Source organism: Erithacus rubecula, assembly GCF_903797595.1.
Source record: "Erithacus rubecula genome assembly, chromosome: 8".
In the NCBI taxonomy this organism is placed as follows: Eukaryota; Metazoa; Chordata; class Aves; order Passeriformes; family Muscicapidae; genus Erithacus; species Erithacus rubecula.
In genome coordinates, this window is record NC_136659.1 from 2146612 (window position 1) to 2163862 (window position 17251).

The window sequence follows — 17251 nt, forward strand, 5'->3', positions numbered from 1 at the left end:
TCTCAGATCCCCTGGAAGGAAACCTCCACTATGTATGCCCAGGAAAGAAATAATAACCACGGCTAGAGGAGGCCTGCCTCTTGCCAGGGAGAGGCATGGGATGACAGGATCTATTGGATAGTGTGGGTGCAATGGCCTGGTACATCAAAGCCACAGAAACATAAAGTGCTAGTTGATACTAGGTTCACAAGTGCACCCTGATACCATCAGAACATGTGGGGAAGGTACCTGTTTCCATGGTTAGGGGTGACGGGGGGATCACAGTAATTCACTTTGCTGGAAGCTGAGATGAGCCTGACAGGGAAGGGGTGGCAGAAACATCCAATTGTAACTGGCCCAGGGGCACTGCGCATTCTAGGCATAGACTTCCTCAGGAGCAGCTACTACAAAGACCCAAAGGGGTTCAGGTGGGCTTTTGGAATAGCTGCTGTAGCGACAAGAGAGCATTAAGCAGTTAGAACACCTTGCCTGGACTGTCAGAAAACCCCCTCTGCAGTGGGACTCCTGGAAGTAGACAGAGCAACAGGTGCCAATTGCCACCATGACAGTGCCCGCCTGGCAGTACCGGACAAATCGAGATGCTGTGATCCCCATCCTACAAGATGAATCCAGTGAGCTGAGAAGCCAAGGGGTGGTCAGCAAAAGCCACTCACCCTTCAACAGTCCCATGTGGCCTCTGTGCAAATCTGATGGACAATGGAGACTGACTGGGTATTATCGTGGCTTGACTGAAGTGACTCCACCGCTGAGCACTGCCTTGCTGCACATGCTGGAACTCCAGTACGAGCTGGAGTCCAAGGCAGCAAGGTGGGATGCCACCATTGACATTGCAAATGCATTCTTCTCCATTCCTTTGGCAGCAGAGAGCAGGACTCAGTTTGCTTTTACCTGGAGAAGCGTGCAGTACACCTGGAACCGACTTCCCCAGGGGTGGAAGCACAGCCTCACCATCTGCCATAGACTAATGCAGGCTGCACTGGAGAAGGGTGAGGCTCCAGAACATTTGCAGTACATCGATGACATCATTGTGTAGGGGAACACAGCAATGGAGGTATTTAAGAAAGGAAAGAAGATCATCCAGATTTTGCTGGGAGCCAGTTTCGCCATTAAAAAAAGCAAAGTCAAAAGACCTGCCTGAGAGATCCAGTTCCTGGGAGTGAAGTGCCAAGATGGACGGTGCCAGATCCCCACTGAGGTCATCAATAAGATCACTGCAATGTCTCCACCAACAAGCAAGAAGGAGACACAAGCTTTTCTAGGTGCTATCGACTTTTGGCGAAGTGCACGTCCCTGAGTACAGCCAGTTTGTGAGCCCTCTCTACCAGGTCACTCGCAAGAAAAACAATTTCCACTGGGCCCCGAACAACAGGCAAGCCTTTGCCCAGATCAAACAGGAAATCGCTCATGCAGTGGCCCTTGGCCCAGTCAAGACAGGACCAGAGGTAAAGAATGTGCTTTACCCTGCAGCTGGGAACCCATGGTCTGTCCTGGAGCCTTTGGCAGAAGGTGCCTGGTAAACCTGAAGCCAACCCTGGGTTCTGGAGCAGAAGCTACAAAGAATCTGAAGCCAAATACACTCCCACATAGAAAGAAATCTTGGTTGCCTATAAGGGAGTTCAAGCTGCCTCAGAGGTGATTGGCACAGAAGCACAGCTTCTCCTGGCACCCCGACTGCCAGTGCTGGGTGGATGTTCAAAGGAAAGGTTCCCTCTACTCCCACACCACTGACGCCACATGGAGCAAGTGGATTGCCCTCATCACGCAGCGCGCCCGTATCGGCAACCCTGAATCGCCCTGGGATTTTGGAGATAATTACAAACTGGCCAGAAGGTGAAGATTTGGTCTCGCTGATGAAGAGGAGCAGAAGCAAGTGACCTGGGCTGAAGAAGCCCCACTGTACAACCAGCTGCCAGCAGATGAAACATGCTATGCTCTTTTCACTGAAGGTTCCTGCCTCATGGTGGGAATGAACAGAAGTGGAAAGCAGCCATATGGAGCCCCACAGGACAAGTTGCAAAGCTACCGAAGGAGAAGGTGGAGCAAGTCAACTTGCTGAACCCAAAGCTGTTCAGCTGGCCTTGGACATTGCCGAGAGAGAGAAATGGCCAAAGCTCTACCTTTACACTGATTCATGGATGTCTGGAGTAACATCAGTGGATAATGATCAGAAGGCTGAATCAGCCCAGGAAGCCTCTCCATGATATTCCCACATTGGATCCCAGGGAGGCAGCAGAGCTCCGTGTGGGATGGGTTCTGTGTTTACATATGGGCCCTCGTTCCCCTCAGAAGGGACTCACCTACTACCACTACCCTTCTCTTCTTGTTAGTGTCAGAGGTGGTGATCTGTCGAACAGGTGCACTGTAATTGGGCCCAATGGGCAGATCATTCTCTTCTACTCCATCTGGCAGGCTCTCTAAATCCAGGGCTTCTTACCTATGCTGGAGTGGCACCTGGCAAGGTGATGGGGGCCAGGAGGAATGTTTATTATGATCTCCCCGAGTAGGGACCCATTTCCATTCCCCTTCGCCCACCAGGTGTCCTCCTATTGCCTGATGGGGGGGACACGGGAGTCCTCTGACTCCTGGTGGGCCTCCCTCAAGGATGCAAGGGCAGAACTCCACCAATCTATTTCCCTTTCACTTCCCCTATTACTCCTTAGTCTTTCAGCTTGCTCCCCAAGCTCGGCCACCATTAAAAGGAGATAATCCAGCTGTTCACACCACAGGCAGGCTTCTTCTGCAACATCCTCTGGAACTGCTGATAAGCTCAAACACTGCACAGGAAGGGTCTGGACAGATGCATCCTTTTTGGAGGCTTCTACTCGGTCATATACGCTTGTACTGACTGCAGTTTTCAATCATGTAGAAACTATTATTAACAAAAAACCCAAACCCCATCAGTTGGATTTCAGAATACTAATTCTCAGAATGTTGGGCCTGGACTCAAAGTCTGGAAAAGAACACAGGACTTGAACTGAGGCGCTGGGAAAAGATTCCAAGCTTAGGTGCTAGAAATAACAATATAGATTTAAAGCTTAAAGCAAACATGTAAGTAGAAAAAAGTTTAGTTAATAGAGATTAAGATATAGAAAGAGTAAAGCAGGTATAAAGGTGAAAAACTAGCCTTAAGAGTAAATGTGTGTTAGAATAGGATTGGCTTAGAAAGGTTACACAGCAATTAGATGAAATTTCTAATGAATAGAAACATAGATATCGTGTGTTGGCAGTGTTATATGTTAATAAGTCCTTAAATGATCATGTAGCCATAAGTCTTGTGACTTCTGGCCACGCTTTCAATACCTGTTACAAGAACTCATGTTTTCTGTAGAAGATAAGAAAATAAATGTTACTTTCTAAGCAACTAGAAGTCTTGTCTTTCTGCCTAGTTCAGAATTACAAAGAATCCTTGTGGAACGTGATAAAGGGGGAGAAAAAAGCCCACACTCACCACCAACAGAAACACAAACAAACAAACTAGGAACCCCAATAGCAGCAGGAAACCTGCAACCCTGCCTGCTTGCCCTGCCTGCACAAACTGCTTTCAGAACAGGCACTCCAGCTCCAGCTCCTGTTCCCCCAAGTGTGTTTCCAGGTGCTGGTTCAGACGTGCAGCCCCAGGCCCTCTGCAAACACAAGCTGCCCGCTGCCTCTTCACTGCCTACACTCCTGCCTGCGCTCACGGCAGCAAAACCAGGCTGTTCCCAGCCAGAGACCAGGCCCTGCTCCTGCAGGATGCTCTTGCCAGCACCTTCCAGGACTCTGTGCTGGGCACGCAGCGCTTTCCATGCTGGCTCTGAACAGCCTTTGGCACACAGAGCACAACCTGGCTGGCTCTGCCACCAGCACACCCCAAGCACAAGCAGAGGAGGAAGAAGAAGCGAGGGCTGTTTTGCTGCCATGCCCAGGAGAGACTGGAAGGGTGCCCTCCCTCTGGTCCCACTTGCTTGCCTCTATGGCTGGGTCTGAGGCAGGGGCTGCCATTCCTCACTTGTGGGGACCAGAACCGCACCAGGATCCCGGCACTGCCTGGCAGCGCTCCGGACACTGGCACGGTCACGCGTCCGACTCTCGGGCACTGTGCTGCTGCTTCATTTGCTCTCTGCAACACCCAAAGCTCTCTGTGAAGCCCTGATGCTCTCTGCTTCTGCCCTCTTCCTGACCCTGTGCAGGGATGGAGCTTTGCTGTGCTTTCAGGAAGCTATTCTTGAAACTTGCCAGCATTCCAAGCTTCTTTGCGCTCCATGAGTGCTTGCCATGGAATCCCTCCCAGCTGGGTTCAGAGCATACTCAGGGTGGCTCTTCTAAAACCCAGGGGCTTCAGGCTGCAAAGCAAGACCTTGAACTCCACAGTGTTGTGGAACTGCAGCTTCAGCACAGAGACCCTTCCAGCTTGATCTGCCCTCATTCCTCTGCATCTCTGCACAGAACACAGCACAGAAGAGAATGGCAGGAGGGGCCTGTGAGTCCCAGGGCTCTGGATTTGTGCTGCTCTAGCTGCACAGAGATGCAGGCAAAGTGAAGAAGCCAAACTGTTTATTGATGAAAGGCAAAGCAAAGGGATGAGCTGGGAAGGAAAAAAAGGGGATGGGGAGCATCTGAGGGCTGCAGGGAGGGAGCTGTCAAAAGGGACAGAGAGTGGAGGGAAAAAAAAGGGATGGGCAGGGTCTGACAGCTGGAGGAAGAGAGCAGGCAGGGAGAAGGCTTAGGGAAAAATAACTGTGCCAATCATGCTCTGCCTGGAGCTCCAGCAGCCCAGACAGGTTATGTCCTCTTCAGTGTCTCTTGGTGTCTTCTTGGGACACTGGTTCACTGGACCTTGAAGATGACTGGGCTTAATTTTCCAGGTTAGAGCATGATGGCGTGGCATCTTGCATCTGCACTTGAGGAGCTGGAAGAGGAAGGAACAGAGCCACGGTCACAGCCTGGATCAGTGGGGACACTAAAAGACCCCCGTGCCAGGGCTGCCTCAGCCTACTCTGGCCATGCCAGGAGGGAGCAGGGACCACCGGGATCAGCCTGAAGGTGCTGGCCACGAATGCCCCACGTGCCCCTGAAATCTCTGTGTGCTCTGCCCACGCCGCCCCCCGTCCGCACAGGGAGCAGAGCGCTCCAGAGCTGGGGCAGGGATTGCAGCTCCTCCTGCCAGTGGCGCTGTCCTCACCCTCGTCGATGAGCCGAGTCTCTCCTTGCTGCCTCCTCAAGCACCGCCCTGCGATCTCTGGGAATACAGAGCTTGTCATGGACCGTGTCCCAGATCCTACAACTGTAGGACAGGGAGGGAGCCCGGGCTCACCCATGAACCTGACGGCCACCGCTCGCAGGGGCTCCTGTAAGCTCCGCAGGTAGGGCAGGGCCTGGCGCAGGTGCTCGGCCGCTCGGCTCCTGTCCTCTGCCAGCTGCGGAGAGCGGCGGGAGCGAAGGGTCGGGGCGGGCTCTGGCCCTTTGGCAGGCGCTGCCCGCGCCCGGGCCCGGCCTCCCCTGCCCGCACAGCCCTGAGGCGCGGCCAGCAGCCGCTGGCCGGGCTCTGCAGGGGCACAGGGCCGGCTGCTGCCCGGGGAGCCGCGGTGCCGGCCCGCCCCGCAGCCCCGCTGGGCCGGGGCTCCGAGGGCAGCCGGCTTGGGGGCCGCAGGAGCCTGGAGAAGAGCCCGTGCGGCCCCTGCCTGCAGCGCTGGGCAGGGCCACAGCTGCCAAGCGCACACAGTGAGCGCCGTGCTCAGGGGGCTTCTCCAGCCTGAGCCTGGCGCCTCCAGGCCATCCTTACCAGGCACTCGGCCAACTTCAATGGCTGCTCTTTCTTCAGCAGCTTCTCGAGATCCGTTCTCTTCAGGAACTTGGCCGCACGAAACAGTGTTTCCCGAGAGGCCTGGAGAGCAACAGAGATGCAGAGATGTCCCCGCAGTTCAGGACACAGGGGCCGTGTCCCTGTGCCAAGGCCTGGAGGAGGCTGCAGCCCGGGAGATGCCAGAATGGAGGCAGCTGAGCCCCCTCCCAGAGATCCACCAGAAGCACACAAAACCTCACCTTCTCCAGCTGCTGGTTCTCATCACGGTAGTAGTTTGAAAGTGGGAGCAGGCTTTCCTTCACAATTCTTTTCAGGGAGTTTTTTCCCTCATCCACTACCAATTCCATTACCTTACAAAATAGGCGAATGGAGAGCAGCTGCACATGACCATTGTCCTGAAGAAAAAGACTTAAGCACTTAATACTGAAGGCCCACCAAGGCAAAGTCCTGAAAATGCAGAGGGCACAAAGTTTCTGGGAAGCACCCAATGCCTGTGGCTTGGGACGCAGAGCCTTACATTGTGGAAGAGCTCCAGGAGTGCCTCAGCCAGCTTTGGGGCAGTGGTGCTGGAAATCAGGATGTCTTTGTTCTGGAGCACATTTGTGAACACACGGAGGGTCATGTCAACCACCTCTCCATCTGTATCACCCAGCAGCTTCAAGAGTCTTTGAGACAGGCCACACATTTTTCTGGCCTGTGTGGAAGACAAGGCTGTGCTGTGGAGCCATGAACGGCTCCACCAACACCGTCCTGGCACTGCAAACCCACCCTGCAGCCACAGGGCCCAGCAGCCAAAGGCCTGTCCCAAAGAGCTCAGGGAGGTGAGGCAGGAGAGCTGGGAGCAGCTGCCTCAGCTCCTGAAGCCCAGCCAGCCTGAGGGGCTGCTTTCCCCAACACAGCTTCACCACTGCCCCCTTCTCACCATCCAGGGATCCTTGCTGAGCACCACAAGGCCCCTAAGCACCAGGCGACGCCTGTCTCTGCAGGTGCACCTGCTCTCCAAGTGCCTTCTCAGGATCTTCAGGACACTGAGACCATATTGTGTCAAGTCCAGGCACTCGAGGACCTGAAAGGCACAGGACAGTGACAGGGGACACACAGGAGCCCAGAATCGCACAGGGCTGGGCCCAGACAGCAGCACAGGGCACGGGCACCGTCCCAGGCAGCTGTGGCTACGAGAGGACAGAGAGCTGAGAGGCAGCTCAGGGAGACAGTGCTGCCATCAGGTTCACCTCCACAAGGAATGCCAGGGCAGGCAGGTCCCAGCGTGACTCCTGTGTGCTGAGCAGCCTGAGCAGATGGAGGGCAATGCGCGAACACAAAGGGATCAAGACATGGCGCATCTCCCTGCAAGGGAGGAAAAAGGCAGCAAGACCCTGAGATGGAGGGGTGGCAATGCTCTCCCAGGACTGACTCACAGAGATCCAGTCTTTCCCCAGCATCCGTAAAGGCAATGCGGGCTGCTCCTTTTGGGCCCCTCCTCTCTCAGCCTTTTCCAGACTGTTTAACCATTCCTTGGTGACAAGGCCCTCTGGCCCATGAGCATGGGTACTGTGTGGGGCACCCCGGGCACACAGCACAAACGTCAAGGACAGAAGGGCAATGGGGGTCTCACCTGGCCAGCAGACCCACGGCATAGTGCTGGGTGTCAGCACAGAGCAGTGTGTCCCAGCCACGCTTGCGCTCCATGGCCATCACCACATTGTCACGCTGTAGTCGGAAGAGCAGGGACTTCATGATCTGCACTGCAAACCTGTGTGCAGAGCAAAGTCCAGATCACACTGGGAGCACTGGTGCTGGCCACAAGGGCATGGGAAGGACTGGAGGACTGGGACCTGTTGGCCTTGCTGGCAAAACGGTGTTCCTCCCGGCACGCTCTCCAGAATTTATCAACTTTTTCTGGTGGCATCTGCTGTGTGGTGATGACAATGTGGAAGAGCAGAGCCACAAACAGGCGGGAGGAATAAAGAGTCATGGCCTCCCGGCACTCAGGCACCTGGACCATCACCCAGATCACCAGAGTTGCCTGCGGAAGAAGCAGCCCGAGGCAGCGCTCAGTGCTGAGGTGTCCATGGGGCAGGGCCTGAGGGAGAGGCAGGGGGAGCAGCGGGCCTGGTGCCCCTGAGCCTGTCCCTGGCCCAGGTTTGAGCCCAGTGCCTGAGGCACTGAGAGGATGGAAAGCTGCTGGAGAGGTGACCTGGGGGTGAGCAAGGGCCAGTTTCAAAAACTCACAGCCAGGGCAAAAACATCTTCATTGTCTCCATCAGAGGTGCACATGCTGTGCAGAGGCCAGTCCTCCATGACACAGAGCAGAGTTGCCAACACATTCCCCACTGTTGGTCCCGAGGATGCTATGACTCTCCACATCATTGCAGCAGCTCTGTGGGATCGAAGCTCAGTGTCAGGGGGGTCTCAGTGACAGTACCATGCCCTGTGCAGCTGTGACAGCCCCAGTGCCCTGAGGGGCAGGGAGGGAGCCTGGCAGTGACAGCAGGCTCAGTTAGCAGAGGGGCCTGAGGGTCCTGGACCTCTCCACCAGTCTGGCAGGCCCCATTGGACAGGCTGTACAGGGCAATGGGCCCTAAAGGCTGCTGAGCCCTGAGCTCTCAAGGGCCACCTGTACCTGTCACACGTTGGGGCACAGCGCAGGAGGGTCAGCACCACGTCAGCAGGGTATTCTCCAGCCAGCCTCAGAATAGCAATTTGCAGCCTGGTATCCACAATTACACGGGACATCAGTCTCTGGTGAATGTTTTTTACCATGGCTGGCACCTGGATTGAGTGGGGAAGACTTGGAGCCCTGTCCAAGGAAGTAACTTCCCAGATTCCCTTCCCGCTGTACTTTAATGTCTTCAAAGTCTGAAGGGGGAACAGCAGCTGAGCCTTCAAGGGCCAGGTGATCATGGAGCCCTCCAGCCATGGCCTCAGGCTGCTTACCTGCAGCTGAGAAGAAAAATCTCTGTCCTCAAAAAATTCCGTAGTGGGAGAATGATTCACACTGGTAGTGGGGTAAGCATGGAACAGGATGGGAGTGGGAGTGGAAGTGGAAGTGGGAGTGCGAGTGGGAGTGGTAGTGGGAGTCGTAGTGGGAGTGGGAGTGGGAGTGGGATTGGGAGTGGGAGTGGTAGTGGGAGCGGCAGTGGGAGCGGCAGTGAGAGTCGGAGTGGGTGTGGGAGTGGTGTCAGCATTTGTGATGTCCTGAGGCTCTTCAATGTCATCAAATGTCATGGCCACGTCCTCAGTCGCTGCCATGTCAGCCTCTGCCCTGTCATCACTCCTTGCAGTGTCAGAATCTTCTGAGTGCTCAGGTGTATCTGGGCTGATATCAGGCTCTGTGCTGACATCAGGCTCAGCTGTGCCCTCCGTTCCTGTGCTGGCCTTTCTACGTCGAACAGGCACAAACTTCCGCAACATCTGCAGGAGAACAAAGGACAGGGAGGAGCAGCAAGTTCCATGGAGTGCTCCAAGCTCTGTTCTGGGCTGAGCAGTGACAGCAGGCCCAGCCCAGGTGGGGATGGCTGCAGGTACCTTCAGTGCTCTGTGGAAGCGGCCCCGGGTGGGGTCCTGCTCGTGTGTGCTGTCCATGGCTACACCTGGCAAAGAGCGAGCACAGCCAGAGCTGAGGGGCTGCGGGAGAGGCCGGAGAACAGAGCCCAGCCCTGCGCTCCCCAGGCAGGGACAGCCCCGGGATGCCCCAGGGGATGGAGCACGGGCACTGTGGGGTGTCTGCCCGGCCCCTCTTCTATCCTGCCCCTGGGCATGTCCCCAGGGGATGGGGCCAAGATGGCAGCAGTCAATAACCCAGTACCCTGCCTCTGCCACTCACCATCCTGCATTGGCTGTATTGGCTCTGGGTCTTCAAGCTGTTCTGCTGGGGCTGCTTCCGACCCTTTCTTCTTTTTTTTCCTTCTGAAGATTTTGAAAAGGTTGTGCAATCTGCCTGCCATGCCAGAGTCTGCTCTCGACACCTTCAGACAGATGCTTCAGCAAAGCTCCGGGTCAACGAGTCCTCAAGGGCACCTGCAAAAGAGAAACCTTGGGTAGGCCACGTCACCACGTGCTGTGGTCTGGCCTCAAGGTCACCTGCAGGAGTAGCACTCAGAGAAGCTCCGGGTCGGACAGGAACGAGTGCGCTGTGCAGGGGCTCCTCACGGCACCGCTCTGTCCCGTCCTGTCCCGTCGCGTGCTCCGAGCACTGTGCCGTGGCCGTGTCACCGTCGGCTCTTATATCACCACACGTCACAAAGGGTCCTTTGACACCCTGTCCTGATCCATGCCATGGTGACCATGCTGCACCGTGTCACAAAGGGCCCTTGCACACGCTGCCACCTCCCCTGGGGCTGCCCCCAGCCCACCCAAAGTGGTCCATGATGGAAGGAATCCCTCACCCCAAGTGTCTAAGGCAGCCCGATAGGATCTTTAGGAACAGCTCAAACCATCAGCAATCGCTGCCCTGCTCTGCGGGCTCAGGGCAGCAGAAGGAGCCCCCAGGGCTCCGACGCAGCCCCAGCGGGAAGGGCACGGGGCCTTGCACAGAAGCTGGCTCGGCCTCCTTGGGACACGTCCCGGCTGGTGGCCATCCTAAACCCACGGCTGTGACACGGTCAAGGATCGTGTGGGCCAGGGCACAAATGCTGCTCTGACCCCTGGGCCCTGCAAGCACTGAAATCAGCAGGTGTGGCAGAGTCCTTGCCCAAGCAGATCTGCCACCCCCCGAGCCCTGGCAGCGCTGGTGCCTGGCTCCTGCCCCAGAGACCTGTGCCCCGGGGGCTTCTGTGCCAGAGGGAGCCAAAGTCCACGTCCACTGGGGGCTGTGCTCCTTCCTACAGGGGCTGTTGGCAGGAGCACCTGGAGCAACTGCTAGCAACACTTGCTGCCTGTCAGATGATGTTGATCCTTCCTGGGATGAATTTTTTCATGGAAGAGATTGGCAGGAGAACCACAACACCATCAGCAGCTCAGTTTCCCAGGACAACTGGATTGTACACACAGACTATCACGCTTTCCTGTGCTTTTCTGACACTCTTGAGTTCTGGAAATAAAGACTCTGCCCAGCCTGACATTTTGTGCTCCAGTTGCTGCGTGCCTGGCTGTGGCAGCTCATGTCCAAACACAGCTGGGTGCCTGCTGAGCACGGCAATGCTTGACCACAAACAGGGAATTTCCCCAGTGAACATCAAGGTAGAGGCAATGGCAAGTGCAGAGAATAGGGATAACTGGGAGGAAAAGCTGCTCCGTGTCTCTCATTATGGTGCAGCACTGTGAAGGAGCAGCCAAGACGTGCTGGAAGCAGCCGTGTCCCGCCCTTTCCTGCTGTCAGATGGACATGGGACAGACTTGTGGCCACAGGTCCATGCGACTTGATCTAGGAACAATGGAGGGCCATGCACTGCTAGGGAATGGCCTCCAGCAAGAGCAAAGCAAGAGCTTATAGCAGCAAAGCCTGAGCTTGTGAACCGGACCATCTCCTCACAGAGCTCCTCCAAGAGCTTCCCTCCAGCCCTGAACCTCAGCCACAGGAGTCCCTACTTTTACTCAGCATCTGCTACTTCTTCAGCACTGCTGACCCATCAGATCAAGGCTCAGCCCATTTTGTGGGCTTGAAGGCTACCATTCTATGGTAGTGATTTACCACAGAAACAGCATTAAGCATTAAATACCTGGAAGCAATTAATACTTATGCAGCCAAGTAATTTTTAAAAGTATAAATACTTTTAGGCATCAGTTGTTTCCAAGTATTAATTCTTTTAAGGGCAGGGCAGCCCCAGTGCCAGGCCCAAAGTGCAAAACACACAAGTTGGATTCCAGTAAATTGTTTGAACTAAATACACTTCCCTTTGTTTTGCTGTAGGTGTGACTCATGGAGTGAGACTTTCCTTATGTGTGGTATTCAAGTCCCAGATGTTAAGTCATAAACTCAGTCTAAACACAGATACCAATTAGCATAGGAAAGCACAGTGTGTTGTCATCATCACCCTCACTTTGTAAAGCTCAGGATAGCTCTCAGAGCTGGCATGTGCTACCTGACATAGGCTCAGTGCTACTTGAAAAGAAAGGGATAAAGCGTATTTCATACCTCAAATACCCATCAAACAGCTGAGACACAAGTGTGTCCTTCCTTGGGGATCAGAGGCCAAATCTGGGTCTTGGTGCAGTCTCTGATCTATCTTCTTATCTCATCATGTGGATTCTCATTGCATACTTTTACACCAACCTCAGCTTTGAGGGGCTCTTACAACACAAGGATGCTGGTCACAATTCAGCACTGTTTATTTCTTTCATTTATCCTTTCCAGGCATCAGTTCTGTAACAAAAGGCTCACATGGCAAAACCAAATCGGATTCCTACTGCTAAATCCTCCCTTTCTTCCCAGTCTTGTACTTTGATTAGATGAGAACACATTCACGAGAGAGGTATCCTCATTTCTGCCTTGAAATTAACTGGGAGCATCTTGATTCTTAAAGCTTAACCTGTTCTCTGACTTTATTTACACCCAGTTGTGTCACACTCCCTAGGCATCCCAAAGCTGAGGATCTTTGCTGTGAAGGCCCAGAAGGATCTGGCATTTAATATCCCTGAATTCAGGAAACCAGGAATGCACGTTACTTCTCTTTGCTCAACACAAGTAGTTAAAAATAAAATTATAAACTTTCCAAGTCAATTGGCATGACCCAAGGTTATGAAATATTTGGAAATCTGCTTCCCATCTCAAAACAGCAACTCATTTGCCTTCATATGGTCCACTGAGAGTCAATTACAAAAAATTGACACTTAATAGAAAAGCTTATCTTTTCGGTTTGTTTGGGATTGTTTGCTTTTTTGCCAAGCCAGCCGCCCCGCCAGTCCCTCCTAGGAGAACACAGCAATGTGCTGTCTGGGTAATGGTTCAGCCCACTCCTGCAGGGTAGGACACAGGGAGAACCAACTGCTCACCCAAGAACTTCTTCCAGATGTCCCCTAGTGTCTTACACAGGTTTTATGCATATACCCTGGGCTGAAACAGACTTAGAGCAACATCCAAACTGCTCTCCTTCAATGCTGCTGATGCTTTTTTTGTACATGTGCATTCTGCTTTTGCTTTCTTCACTGCATTTCTGGCAGCTCTGATCAGATATGGAAAGTCTGCCAGGATTTGTTATTAAAGCCCATAGGTTTCCATGTTATAGCAAAACATTTTGTGAAATTTGAAACTTAAAACTCATATGGAGTCACTCTTTCCTATGAGTATTTTCATTTTCAACGAGGTGTCTATTTGCTGCAATGCTCTAGTGAAATATTCTTTAATAACACATGCCCCTAAAAAAGTGTCTCTTCTCTGCATTCAAACCAACTGTTGTTCAAAGAACCTTTTCTGTGAAGGAAGAAGATGTGTCAAGGTGTGTTTGCAACAAGGAGAACCTGAAGTTCAAAGATACATTCAGTCATTGTGATTGGCTGGCTGGTGCTGAAAGATGGAGAGAATTTTTGAAAGGCACAGAGTGATAGAAAGAGAGAATGTTCAGATGTTGGAAAGAAATTCTTCCCTGTGAGGGTGGGCAGGCCCTGGCACAGGGTGCCCAGAGAAGCTGTGGCTGCCCCTGGATCCCTGGAAGTGTCCCAGGCCAGGCTGGACAGAGCATGGAGCAACCTGGCCTAGTGGAAGGGGGTGAGACTGGATGGGCTTTAAGGCCCCTCCAACGCAAACCATTCTGTGATTCTGTGATCTCCCATCATCTGAGAGACCTTCCTGTGCCTTTTAAGATTATTCTCCAAGGAGCTCTGCTGCATGTCAGCCTCAGGTAGTTTCAGAGGCTGACAGGGAGCAGATGGTAAAAAGACCTGCCCGTGCCTTAAGCCCGTGGCTGAAATGATGATGTGCTGGAGAGACGCCTGCACAGGGAGCAGGACTTGTTGGGAGATGGCTGTGCTGGAATCTCAGGCACACTCCATCCTCTCTCCACCTGGGAATGGCACAAGGTGTCCATGCCCCGACCTGGCCTCCAGGCTGAAGCCTCTGCAGGTGTTAAAGACATCAACTGCCCACCCTCCTCCTGGTGTTTTCCCATCTGCCTGTGTTTAGCAGCTCATATTTTTCAAGCTGCAGGATGGGTGTGAAGAGTAATGGGGCATTGCTGGGGCACCCAGGGACCTCAAAAACCCAGCACTGGGGCTGGGCAGTGCTGGAATCTTCCAAGGTATGGGCTTGGGAGTGACAACTCCAATGAAATTCAGGGGGAAATGCACAGCAAACCCTCCAGGCTTATGTCAGTGGAGCAGCAGGAGAAACAGTGATTTCTTCCAAGAGACCTTCAATCCAAAATGCATTCTCTGCCTTTTTCTCAAATGCAGAAAGGCATTCTCCAGGGAAAATGGTTTTCCTCCCAAAAGCCACAGAGGTTTCCCAGGGAAGGTGGAGGGGTGGGTGACAGCCAGGTTTTGGGGGTGTTTGTAAAGGGGCAAACATTGTGCTTCATTAAGGGTTGGGCATGTGCTTAAATCCAGGTGATTTCCATCTCCTGCTGTGCCCTTTCCCTGCAGGTGAAGGCACATTGTGCCAGTGAGTCCTTTGGAAAATCAGTTGGGATTGTGTAATAGAATCCCAGGATGGTTTGGGGTGGAAGGGACCTCAAAGCTCCTCTTGTTCTATGGCAGAGACACTTTGTGCTAGATCAGGTTTCTCCAAGCCCTGTCCAACCTGGCCTGGAACACTTCCAGAGATGGAGAAAAGAACAGGATGAAATGGCAATAATCAATATATATTCCCTAGCAGGGCTTCCAAAAGCCATCAGTGCACTCCAGCTTTCCAAGGGTGTTTTCCAGCCCTTTGGAGGGCAGCTGGGGCAGACACAAGGGCTGTGAAAACCCAGCTCTAGAAATGTGCTTCAAAAGGACAAAGCAAAACTTAATTAGGGCCGGCTGGAAGAACTTGTTTCTTCCAGCAAAAGCTCCTCTCATGCAAAACAGATCTTTCATCACAATGGGAAGATCATCAGGAATTTTAGAAGCAAGGGGGATGCTGTCATCTGAAACGTGTTCTTGAAAAAAAAAACCAAAAACAATGCTCCTTTGGGGGCTTTGAAGGGATGTGGTCATTTACTCATTTGGATGTCAACAGAACACTTTTTGTCCAGAAAACTGCTCTAGGAATGGAGCTTTTCCAGGCGTGGTGGGGTGATGGATGGATGTTTTGTATGAAAATCACTGAAAATTTGGAGATGAATTTAAATTGGAGACCTCAAGTGCTGGCACAGCAGTTGATCAACTCACCCTCGTGCTTTCAAGCCCACAACCTCCAATAACCTAATCAAGATAATTTTTAGGCATATACTGGATATATTTTAAATGTATATTGCTGGTTCTATGGAATTTAACAAATATATTCCTCCTGCTCCTCTGCCTTCCTTCCCACAGACAGCATTGTAACAGCTTGAGTGATGTTGCTTTTATGATGCACAAGCCGTTTTCCTAAACAGCAGGACAAAAGTTTGTTCAGGCAGGAATTTCATTAACTTTGGAATCCTTGTTACACTTAGAGGCATCGGGCTTGGCATGTGGGAATAATGGGTTCCAGGGCCTGGAATTTCCATTATTTTCCATCCAGTTTGTTTAAAAATCATTGGATGGATTATAAAAGGCCACAAAACAATGAAAGTACTGTTGTTTCATATTTTTTGCTGCTGCATCCATATGTTTGGTGTTCCAGGGTTTCCTAGGAGACCTTTGGGGTGCCACAGAGGGAAATGCATCTCGTAAAGCAATTCCTAAATCTTGCTCTGTCCTCATAAAAGCAAATTGCGAGTCTGTGTGGATGGGATGAAGCAGTGGGAAGTTTCTGATGGAGCTGATGATGTTGGTGAGGAGTTTTGTCTGCAGTGCAAACCAGGAGCATTTGCAGAGGGGGAAACTGATGTACAGCACACCTGGTGTCCTGCAGTGCCAAACCAACCCAAACATGGGATCAGCACTTTTTTCCCAGCCCCAAGCCAATGTTTTCAACGTTTTTCACCCAGATCCCTCACGAGAGATGCCCATTACTGAGAGATACCTGCACCTCTTTGCTCCAGCTCTGCACATCCTATGGGAGGAAGGTGATGGGGACCACTGGTTGGCTCTGTGCCTCCCAGCTGGCTCTCACTCATGGGATGTTCCTTAAAAAAAAAGCTCCCCCTAAATCAGATTTGCTCCCAGCCCATGTTTATAGGGAGGGAAGCACAGCATCTCACAAAGGCTGTGTTGCCAGATCCCTCTTGCTGGCCCTGCTCTGCTCCCCAGCCTTTTTAGGGATCCCTCCTCCATGGTGAGTGTAAATTGGAGCAGGCTCCAAAAGAAATAGCTTTGTCCTATGGTCTCCAGCATTCCTGAGGTGGGGAATGCCTCCTACTGGAAATAGCTGGCTAATAAAAGCACAGTGTTCTTACAGAATAAACAGCTCTGCTGCTAAAATTAAATAGGGATGTGAAATATGGAGGTGCTGGGTGCATCCCAAAATATCCCCCTGGAGAGGAGCTCCCAGAGGGGACCCTCTAAGCAGTGGGGCTGCTGTGTCCCCCTGCCCCAGCCCTCTGGGAAGGGTGGAAGCACTTGCAAGGCAGTTTCAGCTCAGCTTTTGATGGGAAAAAGTCCCCATTCAGAGCATTGAAGTGCTGGGAACTGCAAAGGAAAGGGTGTGGAGAGGGAGGAGAGTGGGATGGGGACTCATCTTGAAATGTGTACGAGTCATGCTAATTGCCTGGCAAGCTTTTACTCAGTGTTCCAGGGATTCTTTTTCAGCTGGCTCTGCCAGTGTTAGACTTTCTGAGCCATAGGCAGATGTGCAAAGGAAATTACTCACAGTGCCCCTTGCCCAGCTGTCTGCAAACAGCTCCTGCAGCCACAGCAGCTTCACATCTGTCTAATGATGAGGAGCACACTCTTGGACCTTTATTAATCTCCTTCTAAATCCCTTTGTTCCTCATCCTCACCTTACTCCATTGATGCATCTGATGATGCTCAGTCCACGTAGGAACTGTGCAGAAAGGAGATTATTTATTGATTACTGATCATTAAAATTGTGCTGCATTCAATGCCACAAAATCCTGTAAAAATAACCTAAGTTCTGGAGAAAATATCAGAAGAAAGTGAAGGGATGGCTGTGCATTGTCAGCACCAAGGATGCTCCTGCATCAAGGGGTGTTCCCACAGTCCCAGCAACTTCATAGAATCCCAGACTGGTTCAGATTGGAAGGGACCTTAACGATCACCCAGTGCCACCCCTGCCACAGGCAGGGACGCCTTCCACTAGCCCAGGTTGCTCCAAGCCCTGTCCATCCCAGCCTTGGACATTTCCAGGGATTCAGGGGCAGTCACAGCTCCCCACACTCACAGGGAACAATTCCTTCCCAATATCCCTCCTAACCCTGTTTTCAGGCAGTGGGAAGCCATTCCCCTTTGCCCTGGCACTTCAAGCTTGTGGAGCCACATCCTGGTTCTGCCAGAGAGTCTGCCCAGCTC

General features: G+C 52.6%; 2 protein-coding genes across 2 annotated transcripts in view; one reads left to right on the plus strand and one right to left on the minus strand.

Moving 5' to 3' along the window:
- The window catches only part of LOC306804246 (maestro heat-like repeat-containing protein family member 7), a gene marked incomplete at its 3' end in the record, with an annotated part of 128754 nt that overhangs the window by 1487 nt on the left and 110016 nt on the right, over positions 1-17251 (plus strand). The gene's annotated exons all lie outside the window — the stretch shown is intronic.
- On the minus strand, positions 4833-7519 carry LOC306804231 (uncharacterized protein; the record flags this gene model as incomplete). The annotated part of the gene is made up of 9 exons (XM_079310550.1): positions 4833-4888; positions 5162-5218; positions 5294-5396; positions 5762-5863; positions 6022-6132; positions 6300-6371; positions 6705-6848; positions 7015-7129; positions 7398-7519. The coding sequence occupies 9 exons, from the start codon at positions 7517-7519 to the stop codon at positions 4833-4835; spliced, it is 882 nt and encodes a 293-aa protein (XP_079166676.1).